At 43.5% G+C, this 20,549-nt stretch overlaps 1 protein-coding gene and 1 pseudogene across 4 annotated transcripts in view; one reads left to right on the forward strand and one right to left on the reverse strand.

Annotated features, from left to right (window-relative positions):
• LOC115861550 (PDZ and LIM domain protein 1 pseudogene) overlaps positions 1-6,512 on the reverse strand; it is a 197,063-nt pseudogene extending 190,551 nt beyond the window's left edge.
• PROKR2 (prokineticin receptor 2) overlaps positions 1-19,079 on the forward strand; it is a 190,450-nt gene extending 171,371 nt beyond the window's left edge. For 2 of the 4 annotated variants that reach the window (XM_060285293.1, XM_060285292.1), the window contains exons 2-3: positions 9,241-9,842; positions 16,005-19,079. In XM_060285293.1, coding sequence (XP_060141276.1) covers positions 9,385-9,842; positions 16,005-16,701 — 1,155 coding nt within the window. In that variant the 5' untranslated portion in view covers positions 9,241-9,384 and the 3' untranslated portion in view covers positions 16,702-19,079. Of the gene's footprint in view, positions 1-7,005; positions 7,124-7,223; positions 7,281-9,240; positions 9,843-16,004 lie in introns of those variants that run through there. The other 2 variants (XM_030872667.2, XM_060285294.1) reach the window with 2 other exon arrangements.
• Positions 19,080-20,549: the final 1,470 nt, after the last annotated feature.

Genomic DNA, 20,549 nt, shown 5'->3' on the forward strand with positions numbered 1-20,549 from the left:
ATTATTTCAATTTTTTTAAATTTACTGTGGCTTGATTTGTGACCCAAGATGTTATCTATCCTGTAGAATATTCCACGTGCACTTGAGAAGAAAATTTAATCTGCTGTTTTTGAATGGAATGTCCTATAAATATCAATTAAGTCCATCTTGTTTAATGTATCATTTAAAGCTTGTGTTTCCTTATTTATTTTCATTTTGGTTGATCTGTCCATTGGTGTAAGTAAGGTGTTAAAGTCTCCCACTATTTTTGTGTTACTGTTGATTTCTTCTTTTATAGCTGTTAGCAGTTGCCTTATGTATTGAGGTGCCACTCTGTTGGGTGCATATATATTAGTAATTGTTATATCTTCTTCTAGGTTTGATCCCTTGATCATTAGGTAGTGTCCTTCCTTGTCTCTTGTAACATTCTTTATTTTAAAGTCTATTTTATCTGATATGAGTATTGCTACTCTAGCTTCCTTTTGATTTCCATTTGCATTGAATATCTTTTTCCATCCCCTCACTTTCAGTTTGTATGTGCCCCTAGGTCTGAAGTGGGTGTCTTATAGACAACATATAGATGGGTCTTGTTTTTGTATCCATTCAGCAAGCCTGTGTCTTTTGGTTGGAGCATTTAATCCATTCACGTTTGAGGTAATTATTGATATGTACGTTCCTATGACCATTTTCTTAATTGTTTTGGGTTTGTTTTTGTAGGTCTTTTTCTTCTTTCATGTCTCCCACTTAGAGAAGTTCCTTTAGCATTTGTTGTAGAGCTGGTTTGGTGGTGCTCAATTCTCTTAGCTTTTGCTTGTCTGTAAAACTTTTGATTTTTCCATCGAATCTGAATGAGATCCTTGCCGGGTAGAGTAATTTTGGTTGTAGGTTCTTCCCTTTCATCACCTGAAGTATATCATGCCACTCCCTTCTGGCTTGTAGAGTTTCTGCTAAGAAATCAGCTGTTAACCTTATGGGAGTTACCTTGTATGTTATTTTTCATTTTTCCCTTGCTGCTTTCAACAATTTTTCTTTGTCTTTAATTTTTGCCAATTTTATTACTATGTGTCTCAGTGTGTTTCTTCCTTGGGTTTATCCTGTATGGGACTCTCTGTACTTCCTGGACTTGGGTAGCTATTTCCTTTCCCATGTTTGTTAGGGAAGTTTTTGACTATAATCTCTTCAAATATTTTCTCTAGCCCTTTCTCTCTCTCTTCTCCTTCTGGGACCCCTATAATGCGAACGTTGTTGCGTTTAATGTTGTCCCAGAGGTCTCTTAGGCTGCCTTCATTTCTTTTCATTCTTTTTTCTTTATTCTGTTCCACAGCAGTGAATTCCACCATTCTGTCTTCCAGGTCACTTATCTATTCTTCTGCCTCAGTTATTCTGCTATTGATTCCTTCTAGTGTAGTTTTCATTTCAGTTATTGTATTGTTCATCTCTGTTTGTTTGTTCTTTAATTCTTCTACGTATTTGTTAAACATTTCTTGCATCTTCTCGATCTTTGCCTCCATTCTTTTTCCGAGGTCCTGGATCATCTTCACTATCATTATTCTGAATTCTTTTTCTGGAAGGTTGCCTATCTCCACTTCATTTAGTTGTTTTCTAGGGTTTTATCTTGTTCCTTCATCTGGTCCATAGCCCTATGCCTTTGCATCTTGTCTATCTTTCTGTGAATGTGGTTTTTGTTCCACAGGCTGCAGGATTGTATTTCTTCTTGCTTCTGCTGCCTGCCCTCTGCTGGATGAGGCTATCTAAGAGGCTTGTGCAAGTTTCCTCTAGAAGTGTGTTGTTTTATTTCCAAATATTTTGAGGTTTTCCAGCTATCTTTCTGTTATTGATTTCTAGTTTAATTCTATTGAGGACTGAGAGTAGATTTTATATGATTTCTTTTTTTTTTAACTGGTTAATGTGTACAAGTTCATTGCCACTAGACCTGTCTTACAAGAAATTCTAAAGGAATTTCTTCGAGTTGAAACAAAAGGATGCTAACTAGCAATATGAAAACATATAAAACTCACTGGTAAAGGTAAATATAAAATCAAGTTCAGAATACCCTAATACTGTAATCGTGGTAAGTAAATCACTTTTATCTCAAGTATAAAAATTAAAAAACAATAGTAAAAGTAACCATAGCTACAATAACATGTTAATGAATGCTCAATATTAAAAGGTGTAAACTATGACATCAGTAGTAAAAAATATGGGGAGAGAAGTAAAATTGTAGACTTTTTGTATGCAGTTTAAGGTAAGCTGTTATCAGCTTTATCAGCTTTTTAAAAAAATATTACATCTAGAAGGTGTTTTATGTAAGCCTCATAGTAACCACAAAGAAAAAACCTATAGTGGTTACCCAAAAGATAAAGAAAAAGATAAAACATATTATTACCAAAAAAAAAAGAATCACAACAGAAGACAAGTAAGAAAGGAAAAAAGCAACTAAGGAACTAAAAAATAAGTAGAAAACAATTAACAAAATGGCAATAGTAAGTCCTTACCTATCAATAATTACTTTAAATATAAAAGGACTAAATTCTCTAATTGAAAGACACAAGGTGGTTGAATGGATAAAAAAATAAGATCCAACAACATGCTATCTACAAGACACTCACTTTAGCTTTAAGGACACACATAGCTTGAACGTGAATGATGGAAAAAGATATTCCATGCAAATTGAGTAACAGATAAAATGGACTTTCAGTCAAAATTGGTCACAAGAGAAAAAGAAATATACTAGATAGTGGTAAAGGGGTCAGTCAATTCATCAAGAATATACAACAATTGTAAATCCATATGCACCCAACATTAGAACACCTAAGTATTTTAAACAAATATTTACAGAACTGAGGAGAGAAATAGATAGCAATATAAAAATAGTAGGGAACATCAATGCCCCACTTTTCACATTGAACAGATCATCCAGACAGAAAATTAATAAATAACACACCTGAATAACACTATAGACCTAATGGATGTAAGAGACACATACAGAACATTCCATACAACAACAACAAAATACACATTTTTCTCAAGTGCACACAAAATATTCTCCAGGACATTCTATATTGGGTCACAAAGCAAGCTTTAACAAATTTAAGGAGATTGAAACCATATTTAGTGTCTATTCCAACTGCAATGATATGAAACCAGAAATCAGTAACAGGAAAAAACTGCAAATTTCACAATTATGTGGAAACTAAACAACACACTCCTGAATAACCAATGAGTCAAAGAAGTAATCAAAAAGAAAATCAGAAAATACTTTGAGACAAACAAAAATGAAAACACTGCATACCAAAACTTATGGGATGTATCAAAAGCAGTCCTAAGATGGAAGTTTATAGCAATAAATTTGTACATTAAGAAAAGAGAAAGATCTCAAATAAACAACCTAAATTTACACCTCGAGGAATTAGAAAAAGAAAAACGAAGAAACCCAACATTAGCAGAAGGAAGAAAATAAAAAAAGATTAGAGGAGAAATAAATAAAATAAAGATTAGAAAGACAGAAAAAAAATCAATAAAACTGAGTTGGTTTTTTGAAAAGATAAAGAAAATTGACAAAACTTTAACTAGACTAACCAAGGAAAATAAGAGAGGACTCAAAAAACAAAAGTGTAGATGACAGAAGAGATATTACAACTGGTACCACAGAAATACAAAGAATCCTAAGGTTACTATGACAACAAATTGGATAACCTAGAAGGAACAGATAAATTCATAGAAACATACATACAACCTACCAAGACTGAATCATTAAGAAATAGACAACAATAGAACAATAGAACAGATCAATGATGACTAAGAAGATTGAAGCCATAATCAAAAGACTCTCACCAAAGAAAACCCCAGGACAGGATGCTTTCACTGGTGAATTCTACCACAAATTTAAAGAAGAACTTTTTTTTTTTTCGGTACGCAGGCCTCTCACTGTTGTGTCCTCTCCCGTTGCGGAGCACAGGCTCTGGACGCGCAGGTCCAGTGGCCATGGCTCACAGGCCCAGCCGCTCCACAGCATGTGGGATCTTCCCAGACCAGGGCACAAGCCCATGTCCCCTGCATCGGCAGGCGGACTCTCAACCACTGCACCACCAGGGAAGCCCTAAAGAAGAACTTTAAAAAAAAAATTCCTAAAATTCATATGGAACCACAAAAGACCTGGAATAGCCAAAGAAATCCTGAAAAAGAAGAACAAAGCTGGAGTCATCACACATTCTGGTTTCAAACTAAACTACAAAGCTATAATAATCAAAACAGTATGGTGCTAGCATAAAAACAGACACACAGTCTAATGGAATAGAATGCAGAGCCCATAAATAAACCCATACAAATACACTTAACTAATATTTGACAATAGAGCCAAGAATACCCAGTGGGGAAAAGATAGTCATTTCAATAAATGGTATTGGAAAAACTGGATATTTACATGCAAAAGAATGAAATTGGCGCTCTCTCTCTCTCTCTCTCTCTCTCTCTATATATATATATATATATATATATCACTCACAAAAATTAACTTGAAATGGATTAAAGACTTAAATGTAAGGCCTGAAATTCAAACTCCTAGAGGAAAACACCATGACATTGGTCTCTGTGACCATTTTTTAGGTATTACACTAAAAGCACACTCAATAAAAACAAAAATAAACAAGCAGGACTACCTCAAATTAAAAAGCTTCTGCACAGCAATAGAAACAGTCAACAGAATGAAGAGGCAGCCTATGGGATAGGAGAGAATATTTGCAAACCAGCTAATAGATAAGGGGTTAATATCCAAAATGTATAAGGAATTCATATAACTCAATAGCAATAATAATAATAATCTGATTTTAAAATGGACAGAGGGCATTTTTTCAAAGAAAACATACAAATGGCTAACAAGTACATGAAAAGATGCTCAATATCACTAATCATCAGGGAAATGAAAATCAAAATCACAATGAGTTATTACCTCACACCTGTTAGAATGGCTATTATCAAAAAGACAAAGGATAACAAGTGTTGGCAAGGTTGTAGAGAACCCTGTACACTGTCGGTTGGAATGTAAATTGGTGCAGCCACTATGGAAAAAGGTGTGAAAGTTCCTCAAAAAATTAAAAGTAGAACTCCATATGATCCAGCAATCCCACTTCTGGGTATATATCAGAAGGAAACAAAACCACTATCTTGAAGAGATAACTGCACCCCTGTGTTCATGGCAGCATTATTCACAATAGCCTAAACATGGAAACAACCTAAGTGTCCATGGATGGATGAACAGATGAGATATACATATAATGGAATATTGTAGAATGGTGGTTGCCAGGGGCTGGAGAGGTAATGGGGAGATGTTGGTTGAAACTTGCACTTAAAAGATGAATAAGTTCTGGATATCTAATGTACAGCATGATGATTACAGTTAACAATACTGTATTATATACTTGAAAGTTGATGAGAGAGTAAATCTTAAATGGTCTCACCATCAAAAAAATAAAATTATGTGAGGTGATGGATGTGTTAACTAACCTTATTGTGGTAATCATTTCACAATGTATACATGTATCAAATCTTCACGTTGTATATCTTAAACTTACACAATGTTATATGTTAATTATATCCAATACATCTGGAAAAAAAAAACTTAAAGAGGAGAAGGGGGGGGGTTAGTTCTACATAAGGTGAAAGGCAGAAGAATCACATAATGTCACCACCCAAAGGGTTTCTTAATCATCTATTCAGGTATTTTAAGTTGGCATCCCAGTGGACTATATTCATTCTGAGATAAGTTCTCTTTGGCCAACACAGAGTTTTTGTTTTGTTTTAACTAACCCAACTTTATTTATAAAGTTCTGAAATCCCAGACTCTCTGGAAAGATGGGAAGAGCTGACAAAGCAGAGTCCACATTCCAAGCTGTCAATAATCATTGGCTGAGATTTAACAGCAGGGAATCCCTTTAGACCTTCAGTCTCCTGCCACAGTTTCCAGTTCCAATTCTGTAAAGCCAGAGCTTCCCTCTGTGCTTTGCAGCTACCAGTCATCAGAATTCGCAGGTCCTGAGAGTTTAATCCCCTTGCTCAATGTGTAAGGAAACCAAGGACCAGAGAGGCAATAGAAATTGCCTAAAATCAGAGCCTGTTGTAAACAAAGTGGAGGGCTCGGGCGTCCCCCTAAAGACAGGAGGAGGAGCAGCTGGGATGGTCTTTGAATGACCAAGGACTTTGGCAGTTGTGGACATCTCAGGTTTTAGTGAGGACTTCGGGATCGGAGCTTTGAGCAGGGTAAGCTGCCCCCGGTCCCCAGCTTCCTCCCGGGGGTCTCCTCCCCCACAATCCTAAAGTCCCATTCTGCACTCGCCGGAGTATCCCCAGCACCAGCTCCCTGAACGATGGAATGCACCCTGGGCTCCTCCAGAAGGAGTCACTGTGTAGCAGGAGCGGACGCTGTCACTGGACTCCCTGGAAGACAGGATCCTCGGATCCTCGGCTCCTTCACTGGCGACCCCCTTGGGGCGCCACCTAGGGGTGCAGAGGGCCTCCCGGGTTCTTCGGAATCGCATTATCTAAAAGGCCAAATGTAAATTAGCTAGCTAGTGGGAAGCAGCTGCATAGCACGGGGAGGTCAGCTCGGTGCTTTGTGACCACCTACAGGGTGGGGTAGGGAGGGTGGGAGGGAGACGTAAGAGGGAGGGGATATGGGCATGTATGGGCTGATTCACTTTGTTATAAAGCAGAAACTAACACACCATTATAAAGCAATTACACTCCAATAAAGATGTTTAAAAAAAATAAAAGGCTACTACGTTCCATTCACACGGGGGTACGGAGGGCTCAGAAACTCTCTAGAGGGACCCACCCGCGCCAAGGAGGCTAGAGCTCCATGCGTCCGGCGCCCGGGGAGCACCAGTTGCAGGAGCCGAGTGCCCACCCTTCGCCTCCGCGCAGAGACAGGCGGGGACCCCGGGGCGGAGCCGAGCGCGGGGCGGGAGCACTCGGCCGCGCCCCAGAAGCCGGGAAGAGCTTCGCGGGCGGAGCGCCAACTCTAGCGGAAACCCGGAGACGGCGACTCGCCTGGGAAGCGCGCTGAGCCAGGAAGAAAGAGGAACACCTCCTGCGCAGTGCAAGTGCGGGTCCCCGAGACCGCCAGGTGGACAGGGAAGCGCGGAAGCCCGTAGGTGCAGAGCTCCGCGCAGTCCCGGGGTTCCAGTGGCCGAGTGGGGGGCGTCGCCCGGGCTGAGGGGTCCGATGCCCACTTCTTTCTCTGGGGTCTTCGGGACGCTTTGCCTGCTGCCGCCCTAGGGATGCGCCCTGGCTGGCTCGCACTAGAGGTGTGGATGCCCTCAGATGACCAGGCCGGGGACCGTAGGCTGGGACTGGGCAGTGAGGCCGCAGACCGAGGGAGCCAGTGGGTGGGCGGGCGCCAAACTGCAGGGGAGGGCGTGGACGGGGGACACCCTCGGGAAGGTGAGCAGGAAAGGGGAGGAATTTTCTCTGGGAAAATTCCCGTTCACCGTCTCCTCCCTCCACCCCCAGTTTTCTTCCCGCCCGGAGATCCCACAGGCTTTGCTTCTCGAGCTTAAATTTCCGACGATTTCCGCCCCTGCTGGGGCAGCGCCTCCGGGAGCCGCGCGGCCGTGCCGGGTGGTTAATAAGGGAGAGGAAGGACGGGGATCTTGGAGCGGGCTGGTCGAGGGCAGCGAGTGCATCCAGCGGTAACGGGGAGGGGACCTGCTCTAGCCTGGGCGCCCGCTGTCTCCTCGCGGGTCCCGGGACCTAAGAGCAGCCGAACGTAGAAGCCGAGAGGGCGCAACTCCCGCTTCTCCGTCTCAGGCTGTGCAGTGTCTGTGGGGGTTGGGGTGTCGCGTGAGACGGAGAGGCGACCCAAAAAGAGGACGCCCCCTGCTGCGGTTTTGAGCCTCCCCTCGGGTATATAGTAGGCAGGCGCGCCGCAGGTTGGAGTGTCCCCGCCACCCTGCGACTGCTGTCCCTTCCGGGAGCAGTTCCTGTCCTTCGTTCTCCCTCTCTTCTCAGAGGGCTGGGCCAAACCTACTGTCCAGTTTGGTCCACTTCTTGCTTCCAGCATCCCACAGCCCCCACACTTGGAGTCCTTTCCAGGTGTGCTAAGAGGTGGGGGAAGGTGGTTCATGGCTGGATGGCCGGGAACCCCATTCCGCAGGTGCTGGATCTGGGTTCTTTTTCCAGTCGGTCAGACACAGCGAACCCAATAGTGCCCCATCTCCTGAGGGCTCAGTACTTCAGAGACTTTATTTCCTCCCCCGCGGGCATCTGGAGGCACCAAGAATGTAGAGGACTTAGGCCATAAGAGACAGGTCAGCCCTCAGGCCCTCCTGGGTCCTCACTGACACTTCCCCCACGCCCCTTGGGTGGCTGTTTTCAGTTAAGCGAGGTCTTGGAGCAGCCACCACTTTCAGAGGACACAGACTTTGGTGACAAGATGTGGTACCTCCCAATCAAGGCTGATTCTGGAAGGGGAGCTGGGGGCCTGGTGAAGGGACAGCTCAAAAGAGTGGAGACAGGGAAGGGGAGCAGACAGAGGACTTCTTTCTAGAGCGGCCCAGTAGCGCAGCAGAATTACCTCTCACCCACAGGCCCCTCCACCTGCAGAGTCCTGGTCAGGATCCTCATTCATTCCTTCAGCAGATTCCTATCCAGCCCCTACTCTGTGCCAGGCCCTGGGCTAGGCAACAGGAATTTGGTTTACAGGAAAACTGGGATTCAGAGAGCATAAATCAGTGGCCCAAGTTGACTCAGCCTGTCCGTGTGAAAATTGTGACTTCCAAGTCTGTGGACTGGCCAGGACAGAGGGAGCAGTCCCTGCTTTGGGGGAAGGACCCTGCTGTATCACCATCCTCTGGCTTCATTGTCCCTGGCCAACAGCTGGCACAATGTTGTGACTGCCATAGAGTCCTGGGTCAGCTGCCTGAGCAGCTGGGAAAAACTTACAGAAGACCCCTGTGGGGGCTGCTGGGGGGAGGGGGACTGGGCAGTCAAACTGGTCCTGGTCCCTGGACAAAGGGCAAAGATACACATTCTTCTTGGGTGTCTCTGGGGAGTCCAATCCATCCCATGCCCAGTCCCTCTCGATAGCCAAACAGCCAATAGAGGGTTTCCCAATTTCCGGAACTCATGTGTCCTCCCCTCTGTGCCGCGGGTAGTTCTGTCTGTGGGTTAGACACTGTGTCTGGTTGGCCTATACCTGGGAGAACTCTGGGAGGATGCTACCAGGTGTTCTCCTATATTTTATCAACTGGTTGTGTCTCCTTCCAGGATCCATGATGGCGTCTTGACTCCCCACAGATGTGGGCAGGGTGCTAAGATCTCTGACCTCATGAAAGCAGAGGGTCTGGACCCCCAGCTCAGAGTACTCAGACCGCGGAGACTCCTGCATACCACTCACTGGCAAGCTTCACCATGGCAGCCCAGAATGGAAACACTAGTTTTGCAGCTAACTTCAGTATACCCCAAGACCATGCCTCCTCCCTCCCCTTCAACTTCAGTTATGGTGATTACGACCTCCCTCTAGATGAGGATGAGGATATGACCAAGACTCACACCTTCTTTGCAGCCAAGATCATTATCGGGGTGGCACTTGTGGGCATCATGCTGATTTGTGGCATTGGCAATTTTGTCTTTATCACTGCCCTTGCCCGCTATAAGAAGCTGCGCAACCTCACCAACCTGCTCATTGCTAACCTGGCCATCTCCGACTTCCTGGTGGCCATTGTCTGCTGCCCCTTCGAGATGGACTACTATGTGGTGCGCCAGCTCTCCTGGAAGCACGGCCATGTGCTCTGTGCCTCTGTCAACTACCTGCGTACCGTCTCACTCTATGTCTCCACCAATGCCCTGCTGGCCATCGCTATCGACAGGTGAGGATGTTGGGTAGGGGTAAACAGGGAGGTGGCCCAGGTTGCCTCTTTCCTCACTTCAGCTCTAAACGTTGGCATTACTCCAGATTCAAATGCGTGCCCATCTATCGAGGCAAAAGGAGACTTGGTTTCTCCAGTTGTGGCTCATGTTCTCCCAAATGTGGACAAGAGTGAGGCTCCTGAGCCTCCCAGCTCTGGGCCATGCCCCCATACACCACATCTGCTTCAGATACAGGCACGTCATATAACCACGAACCTCACCAAACACAAAAGCAAAAGCAGCATTTTAGGCAGGTTACTACTTAGAAGCCACATTAACTAGGTTAGCCAAGGCAGCTTCAAGTCAAGATAGCATGTGCGAAGTTTTTCCTGTAACCACTACCCAAAGATATAGAACATTTCCATCCCTAGAAAGTTTCCTTGTGCCCCTTACCAGTCATTCCTCCCATCCCAGGCAACCACTGATCTGATTTCTAGCATCATAGTTTAGTTTTGCCTATTTTTTAACTTCGTAAAAATGGAATCATACAGTATGTACTCTTGTTTTTGGTGACTTTGTGGCAGAGCTGATTTTAAAATAAGATTACAGGGTTCAGTTGCAAAAAAGAGGGAAGGACATTCTTGCCTTTCTTTTTTGCATACATCCATGTGCTTATTTGCATATATTTGCATGAGATGTTCTGTAAGTCCTTGATCTATTGTAAATTTATAAAGTAAAATTTCTAATAGCAGCTTCAGACAAATCTGATACATGTTTTATTTATGTAAATAGCTGTAGGCCAGCACTGGACTACCAGTGGCTCTGCTTGAGGGGGGCAATTTGTGTCACATCTTCTTGGTCCACCATTGTGAGTTATGCTCATTTTGATGATGTGTTTTTAATCATCTTTTTCCCTTTTATCTCCTTTCAACTCCAGTTTTTCCCTTATTCTCAGTGCTATTTAGGTCTGTGGTCCTTTTTAATCAACCCGGTGATTATTTTTCATTTATGATAATATAATACACATACAGGTATAAGAGGCATCTTCCTATTTATAACTTAATTCCTGCAAGAAAAAACAATTTTGTTATCACAACTTTGAGGCTCGTAAGCTCTGAACCCAGTGTTTATGAAACTTACCTATTAACCAAATGCACAAAATTCCCCAGGGGAAATGATACAAAGTATGTTTGGTACAATGGTACAAAGTCAGATTCCTGGGCCCCTACTGAATGGGAATCCCCTGAGCTAGGACCTAGGCATCTGCATTTTACCCAACCCTGAATGATTCTGATGTTTACTCAAGTGAGTTACCACTGTTCTCATCACCTTTGTTCCATTGAAACCTTTGTCTTCCTAATGTAGTTGTGGGGTTTTTCTTTCTTTCTCTTTCTTTCTTTCTTTCTTTCTTTCTTTCTTTCTTTCTTTCTTTCTTTCCTTCTTCCTTCCTTCCTTTCTTTTTTCTTTCTTTCTTTCTTTCTTTCTTTCTTTCTTTTCTTTCTTTCTTTCTTTCTTGTTTCTTCTTTCTTTTGTAACATGGGAGATTCTCAGGAAGCAACCATTCTGTTACAATACAGAGTGGTTCATTTTCCACCCCAAACCAGCTCTGCCTCAGTCAGCTTCCAGCTCTGTCAGCCATTCCACCATCTCCCAGTCACCCAAGCAGGAGATACTACCATCATTCTTTTCCTTTCTCCCTGTTCTACTGCCACCCACACACCCCTACACCAGGTGCAGCCCTACCCCAGGTCCTGGCAATAGTCCCTCCAGCTTCATCTCTTGGCAAGTCATGGCTAGACCATCATAATGCTCCTCTAACTTGTCTCTTCACCCCTTCAGGAGCCCCTGACTGTCCCTTGGAATCTATACTCATCCATATTAAGCATCAGAATATCACCACTGAAGAGTCTTTCTAATATATCTCATTCCTTACAAAACCTCCAAAAGTTTCGATGCCTATAGAATACATGCCAAATCCTGAGTCTAGCACCCCAGAGTCTTTGTAATCTGATGCCAATCTGTCTTTTAATCTCATGCTGTGTCTGGGGACACAGACAGTCTTTTCCAAAGGACATTGTGTTTTAAGCATAATAACCACTCCTATCTTCATGTTTCCATAGTGCTTAGTGCAGAGCCTCAAACCTGTGCCTTAGTGTGGTTTACCCCTAAAATAGACCCTGAGACAAGGATTCATGTGCAGGTAGCCCTCAGTAAGCACCTATAGGGAGATAGGAAATGAGGCAGTCAAGGGAAGGCAGTCAATACAAGCTGTGTTATTGAACAAGTTTCCACTGTGCACAGCTGATGCTTATTCCTGCCACAGAACTCTTGGAGCTGGTGTAGATCACACCTCAGAGTTCTCCCAGGAGTGAGAGGGTGGGAGGGAACTAGGATATTTATACACCAACCCTCATAAGTCATTTGTGAGGGCCACTCTGGAAATTCTGTGCAAGTTACCAAGAGGAATCTGGAAGCCAGAGAAGGCCTTCCAACAAAGAAATGCAGGTTTTAGCAGGTGGCAGTGGACAGGCATACAGTGAAGTGATAAAAGCAAAGGGATAATAGAGGGGCACCAACAGCATCTGCTACAACCTGGTAGATCTACAGGTTGCTGGGTTCTACTTTGTGCCCAACCTATACGTATGGAAACATAAAGTAGTAGAAGACACAGTCTTTGACCTCAGGGAGCTTTTCTTCCACACAAAAACTAGAATAATCTAGTGATAAGTGAAGAGTAACTCAGAGAAAGACAGATGATTATGTTAGTGATGCAGTCTGGGAACGCTTCATGAGGAAGGCATTGCAATTCAAGTGTGCTATTCTGACCACCTCCTATTCACCCCGTTGATGAATGCAGGACTCTCCAGCACCAATAGTAGTAGATAACTGAACCCACAACACCTCAAACTAGAACAATGAGGGTGAAAGCACTTGGCTGGTCTCATATACTGCCAGCCCAGGGGAGGAGGACACTGCACACCAGGCAGGGTCACGTGGGAGCTGTGCTTGGGAATAGAATGAACCAGCAGGGGATGTGAGCAGCAGGGTCTATAGGGACAAGAGGCTGAGGTGACCCTTGGCTCCCATGGGAGGATGTGATTGACTTGTTTGGATGATTTTGCCAACTGGCAGGGAGGTGAAACCCATTAGGTTGAGGATTGGGGGTGCAGCTATTCCCACTGATAGAGGAACTAGCAGGACAAGAGCGTTTCTCACTGGGTGGAGGGATATATCTGGTGAAAACAGAGGAACTCACAGCTAGGCTTTTGGGGCCCTGTAGATGTCAAAGCAGCATATGGAATTTCAGCCCTTACAATCCAGGACCCTAATAAATAAATAGCACCCCTCTTTCTCACTCAGTTTCAAACCAACTGAAAAATAAGGCAAAATGATAAGAAAGATGAATGATGTCCAAACTCTCACTTTTGCTGAGATGACACTAATTAAATAATGGGCTTGTATCTGTAGGCATGGGGACCACAGCTTACTCAGAATTAGATAAACCTGCAAACCCTGACACAGGTAGCAGCAGAAGAGCAAGGTTCATGTGCAGAGGGCCTAGAAGGGATGATATTTGAAGTCATAGAGAACCCAGAAAAAGAGTGTTGACCTCAAGAAACACACATCCAAGCAGATAGATGGCAACAAAGACTTTGCAGATATCCCTCTTGCCAATGAATGAGTCATACGAAAAGATGGGTTTAAACAAAGTATTATAGCTTCCACCATGCTTTATGTACATTTACCTTCTCAAATAGAATCTTTCAAAAAGCCTACAAGATTGTCTGTAAAGTTATTTTTATCTCCCTTTCACAGATGAAGAAACTAAGTCCCAGGAGCATAAGTAATTTATTCAAGAATTTAGGTGCACAGCTGAAATCCAGGGCTTCTGAATAATGCCTAGGCCAATGTTCTTTATTTTATTATTTAGCTGATGACAACTCTGAATTTTGGAGCATCCTATAGGATAAGGAATTAGAATTTAGGAGTTGACAACAGATTAAGCAGGGCTGTGGAAGTTCTCTTTGACATTGGTTACTGAGATACTTTTCATGCAAGAACCAGACTGAGAGAGTTATTAAGTCTTGAATTAGTTCTGCATTATCTAAGGACTTTGGACTCAGTATGATAGGCAGAATAATGACACCCCCAAGATATCCACATCCTAATCCCCAGAATACGTTATGCCTAAGGGGAATTAAGATAGCAGATGGAATTAAGGTTGCTAATTAGCTGATCATAAAATAAGGACATGAGACTGGATTATCCAGGTGGGCCCAGTGGTCCTTAGATGTGCAAGAAGGAGGCAGAAAAGTCAGTGTCAGTGATGTGTTGTGGGAAGGGCTTGACTGGTTACTGGTGGCTTTGAACATGAAAGGGGGCCCTAAACCAAGGAATGCAGGCAGCCCTAGACAAGAAACAAATGAGATTTTCCCCTCAGAGCCTCCAGAAAGGAACACAGTCCTACCAACAACTTGATTTTAGCCCAGTGAGACACATGTCAGACTTCTGACCTCCAAAACTGTAAGATAATTAATTTGTGTTGTTTAAGCCACTGAGTTTGTGGTAATTTGTTACAGCAGCAACAGGAAGCTGATACACTCAGTATCACAGAGAGACAGTGATTGTGAGATGTCCCTGCCCCAGTGAAAGATTGGCTAGCCCATTTGTCCCAATCTCCAGCCCTGTGAGCCTTGCGCTACCCAGGCAAGTCACGCAGGTTAACTTGGAAAAGCTGGGTCCCATGGATGGGTGAAGAACTCCAGTAAGCACTGCTTATTAATATATACAGCTAGGGTGTAGCCACTGGTTGGGATGGGATGCAACTTTATCTCATGTCTTCAGAAAGCTGCAAGCTGGGGAGAGCCAGGCTGCTATGAGATCTCCTAATTGAAGTCTATAGAGTCAGAGCTGCCAGTGGGCAAGGGGAAGGCAAGAGCCAATAAAACAATCTTATGACAGACATATTGTCAGGGACAGACAGAAATAACATGGCAGAAGGCCTTCTTGGTCAAGTCAGAAACTTGGAAAGGTGACCAAAGGGTCTTGTTACAATAGAAGGGTAAATTGGATAGAATTTCTATGGGTGGCTTCCTGCTCTTGGTCATAACCTGACTCAAGCTCCAGGTAAGGGGTACATATTCATTTCCAAGGCTGTATTGTTTCTTCCCTACCCTTCATGCCTCTTTTCTTCCTCCACCTTCCTCCACCACCTCTTCCTCCACCTTCCTCCACCACTTCTCCCTCTCACTCCATAAAATGCACAGGAATGATTCCAGGGCACTAAATTACCTAAATAGGTGTTGTTAGGTTTTTCTGGAAAGAAGGTATTCAACCTACACAAATGAGCTCATTTCCCACAAAGGGCTCCAACCTCTTTCCCAGGCAGCGTTGCTCATTGGAAAGAGCAGGATAAAAGTTTTATGCTGTGTGCTGCTTTATGGTGTCAAGGCAACTTTACACACCTTCTCATCTGAGCTTGAGACAGCCCAGGGAGTTGGGTGTAAAAGTTTTGTATCAGGAGCCTGGATTCTGTTCCCTGCACCAAGTGAGCTTGGGCAAGTCATTTACACCTCACTAGATTCCTCAGATTCTACCCTTAGTCCACTCCTGCTCTGTAATGCAGGATGACACCTGAGGGGAGGAGAGAAAAATTCCTAGTCCACAGCTCTTCTTTCACCTCTACACTAGAAGATATTTGGATTGAAGGGTTTTGAAAGAATTATGTTCTTAGGCAGAATGGCAAGCTGGAAAGCCAAGGTGGTATCAATAGGGCTTATAATCATGATAGGCCACATGTACATGTCACACCTAGTACATGCCAAGCATTTCACAAACATTATAATATTTAATATTCACAGCAGCCCTGCAAGGTAGGTGTCATTTTATTTCATGTTGCACCTGAGGAAATGAATCTCAGAGAGACTGAGTGATTCACTCCAGCCAAGATTTATTCTGTCTGTTTGACCCAAATCCTGTGCTGTTTACACTAAATCACTCCTCTCCTCCAAATGCCAAATGATGTTGCTAAAATAAGATGAAGCACGTTGATGCTGGAAAATTAGGTACGTGGGGAGTCATTGTGCCATTTTGTCTGCTACTGTGGGTGTTTGGGTTAGTTAAAAACCAATAATGATTACAAGCACACATCATTATTACTGATAGCTTCCCTCCCCCACCAGATATCTCGCTATCGTTCACCCCTTGAAACCACGGATGAATTATCAAACAGCCTCCTTCCTGATCGCTTTGGTCTGGATCGTATCCATTCTCATCGCCATCCCATCAGCCTACTTCACAACGGAAACCGTCCTCTTTATTGTCAAACGCCAGGAAAAGATCTTCTGCGGCCAGATCTGGCCAGTGGACCAGCAGCTCTACTATAAATCCTACTTCCTCTTCATCTTCGGCATCGAGTTCCTGGGCCCGGTGGTCACCATGACCCTGTGCTACGCCAGGATCTCCCGGGAGCTCTGGTTCAAGGCAGTCCCTGGTTTCCAGACGGAACAGATCCGGAAGCGGCTGCGGTGCCGCCGGAAGACGGTGCTGGTGCTCATGTGCATCCTCACGGCCTACGTGCTGTGCTGGGCGCCTTTCTACGGCTTCACCATCGTGCGCGACTTCTTCCCCACTGTATTCGTGAAGGAGAAGCACTACCTCACAGCCTTTTATGTCGTCGAGTGCATCGCCATGAGCAACAGCATGATCAACACCGTTTGCTTCGTGGCCGTCAAGAACAACACCATGAAGTACTTCAAGAAGATGCTGCTGCTCCACTGGCGGCCCTCCCATGGCGGGAGCAAGTCCAGCGCTGACCATGACCTCAAAACCAGCGGCCTGCTGGCCACGGAAGAGGTGGATTGTATCAGGCTGAAGTGACCCACTGGTGTTTCGTAATTGAAAACCCAAAAGCCAGTACTTAGAGCACAATTCACCAATAACCAAGTTCACAGACTGCTTGGGGAAAGGACAACTGTGTTCACACCTCACTGCTCTCAAGGAGCTGGATGCTTCTGGAGTCATAAAATGTGATGCAACTAGACACAAACCACAGCAGCTGACATTTACTGATAGCTGCTCAACACCTACTGTGTGCACAACCACACCAGCGAGATTAGATAAGGGCAACAGGAGCTGACATTTACTGATTACCTACTGTGCAAAAATATTTAAATAGCAAAATGAAATGGCAGAAGCCATTGGAGTCATTAAGCTATATCCAGATATTTAGGTGGTCAAACAGAGGCCACAGATGGTTATCTAGACTCATTCTTCATCTTCCCTCATTTTATATCTGGCCAGTGCAGGAAAGTCAAAGCCTACAGAATGCAGCACAATGGAGATAAAAGGGTGAATTAGAGGGTGGGGTTTACAGCCTCATGGGAAGACAATTCACGCCATCACACTGAGCTTTCCCACCCAGATCTTATGACCTCCCTAGAACATTCTCTAGGATTCTGGCTGCCAGAAAAGAATTTTTCTCATAACCAGGTCATTGGTTATCTATAATGGTGTAATTTCAAAGGAAAGAACCAAAAAATTTTCTTTTCCACTGATGCTTGAAAACTCATCATTCTTCTGGGTGAAGACAGACAATCCTGAAATGAGGAACACATCCAGTTCCTGAAACCTTAATGTGAAGGATATCAGCAGCTCTAGTGTCAGTGAGTAAGGGGACAGAGAAAGGGGTCGAGTTTGCCACTGGCAATGAACGTAATCTGTGTGGCTATTTTGCTAAGGCCTGGGCCACTTTTCTAGAACACACCCTTTCTTGCAAAGACGAGCTCTACTTGGAATCCAAAGACCTGGGTTCAAGTCCTAACTCATGTGACCTAGATGTTTACTGTCTCTGCATCTCAGTTTTGTTCAACGAAACAAGGATGATGAAAATATTTTCTCTGCCTGCCTTACAGGACTGTTGGGCAAGCCCACTGAGGTCGTAGTTTGTAAAAGTGCTTTTCAACTATACAAGTGATGAGAATGGATAAGAGATATTGAATGATTTGTTTGGACCCCATCCACTGTGGCTTATTATGGAGAAACACTCCCACTTTTTCATCCTTAGTCTATGGACCAGTGATCCCTGAACTCTTCTCAGTGCAGTCCATCTACATCAGGGCAAAAAAGGAATCCTTGTCCTGGGTTATAATCAGAAAGATTCAACTTCAGAGTCTCAGTTACCCACACCCCACTCCAAACTTTCAGTATCCCTGTGGTCATAGAAGTGTTGATAGTCTTCCCTGCATGTTGCTAAACAGCACATCCCAGGGCTGCCTAAGTCTGTTTGTATAATCACACACCTGTGGTAATTGTGCGTAGTTGTCTTCATTTCTTCCTGATTCATTTTGAAGCAGAGTCTATACAAATGGTTTGGGATTGACCCAAATGACCCACATTTGGGCAATTCCTGCTCTTCTATAGTGACGGGGTTATTTAGTTGTTTGCTTGTCTGTGTGTGTATGTGTGTGTGTTTAATTAATTGTTGGTGTTTTTAATCCAACAGTGATGTTTCAACCAATATTTTCCTCCATCACCACCCAGCATGTTCACCTTCAGCCCAATCATTGTACCCTCAGAAAATGCAAACTCACTTTAACATTAGGCTAAGCCAAATTGTTTATAAATTCTGATTAGACAAAATTACACAATGCATTCTAAAGCCAAGCAAGTAAATATTTTGGGGTTATCTGCATTTTCACAAATATGATAACTGCATTTTTATTTATTACCCCTGTCCTGACTCTTCTCCTAAAGATGATTCTTTAAGAGTACACTGTTACCAATTGTGTCTGTCAAAAGAATTCAGTCCCTTTTTCCTTTTTATACTAAAACATACCATCCTCCCTTCATTTAAATTTAACTGAAACAACTTTTGTAACTATTGGTGAGATTTGTGATTTTCCAGTGAATTAAAGTGTTATGCTGTTATCAAATGAAATTATTAACATATGGAATCTTAACCACACTGTTGAAGCATTTTCCCTGCTAATCTTCTATATGTTAGTATATTTAGATATCAATGAAGTGATAGCCATTTAAACAATTCAACCTTGCAACAGAGAAGGAAGTTCTTGAAGGCATTTTTAGAACAGTGGCAGCTCACACCAGCAACGAGCCTCATCTTGGTCACGTCCCTCAAGCTGCCAGCCCAGGAGTGTACTCATGCATGCAAATAAATCAAAGAACCGCTACTCCATGTTCACGTTACCCTTTCATTTTAAAATCATCTTGTTTGTTTAATGAAAACTGCTGTTTGCATGGAGACTGTTCATTCCTCTAACTGGTGTTAACGTAATAAATTAATTGCACTTGTGCTTACACTTTTCTTTTCAAGACTAATTAATACTAAGCTTAAGATACTTTTAATGCACTGAGATATATAAACATTCATATATACTATTATATATTGGAAATTTAATCTCCTTTGGCAAAATGGATCCATTTCCTTGGCCAGAATAAGAGAAGGATGGCTTTGTGATGAAGCTATTAGATTTTTCTTTCAGCATCCAACATCAAAAATAAGTTGATTCTCAAGTTGAAATCAAAAGATGGCTTCAGGCCCTTCATGGATAAAAACCAATTGCAGACTTCTGAAGGAAAAAGTGACACATGAGGTGGTTAGAAGACTTAAAGTAGTTCTATTTCTAGGGGAAATTTTTGGCTTTGAATCGTATCTCCTCAATTTAACTGTTATCTCTCCCTTGGGCTCAGGAAAACACACACACACACACACACACACACAACTACACCTCAATAGGACACCAAAGCAGGAAAAGGCCTTTTAGGACATGTAACTCAACTCACTCCTTTCTTAGGTGAGAAGATCTGAATTTCAAATGAGGAAATGACTTGCTTAAGGATGCACAGCTAACACTAACATTTGCTGGAGCCACAACATTGCCCCCAGGTCTCACTCTGGTCTAGTGAGCTGCATTCAGTAACTGCCCTCCTGTGTCCAAAGGAGGGGACTTCCTCTAAGAATGTTTAAAGGGCCATTTAAACTGGTTTCTGACCTCCTGGGAGAATCTTAATCTGCACAAAAGATACCTTCCTTCCTTCTGGCAAGCAAAGAGTGCATCCATCCAAGGGACTTCATAATCTAGACCCCAGGGTTCCAGAGAAATCAGAATTACACCAGGGTCACTCTAGCGCTCCTGCCTTTCTTTTATCCTATTGAGAGAAATGCCCCCTCAGGGAGAGGTCTGAGCACATTTGGCTTGAACATACATGGAACTATTTATATGTGATGCTGGAGCCATGTGGGAAAGCAGATTATGAAGAGGGGACCCTGGCCCTAGGAAAAGTAAGTGGTGGGGAAAAGGGCTTTCTCATATTCAAAGGCAAAGCAAGTCCAAGGCCAGAGTGTGCAATCATCACATAAGTTCCAGCTGGCTGATCCTGAGCAGTGGTCCTTCTTCATGCCTCCCAGGAACCAAATGCCTTCTGGTCACCAGGTCAGCCTCTCTCCTGAGGTACACCAACCAGGCTACACATCACCTCCTTGGGTTGCTTGAACCACTTACTCCTTTACAGATGCTTAAAGAGCTCCAAATACAGGACAATATTCCCGAGAGATAAGCTGGTGTAAAAAAAAATGTGTTTGGCACTTTCTTCAGATAAAACAAATTGGCGGGAGGTGAGGGATTCATTGGAACTTGAAAAGAATAAGTAGTTATCGAATAGAGGGAAGTAGGCAGGGGTTTGCCTCCAAGAAGCAGGTGGTCAGC

The sequence above is a fragment of the Globicephala melas genome, chromosome 15 (assembly GCF_963455315.2).
Source record: "Globicephala melas chromosome 15, mGloMel1.2, whole genome shotgun sequence".
Lineage (NCBI taxonomy): Eukaryota > Metazoa > Chordata > Mammalia > Artiodactyla > Delphinidae > Globicephala > Globicephala melas.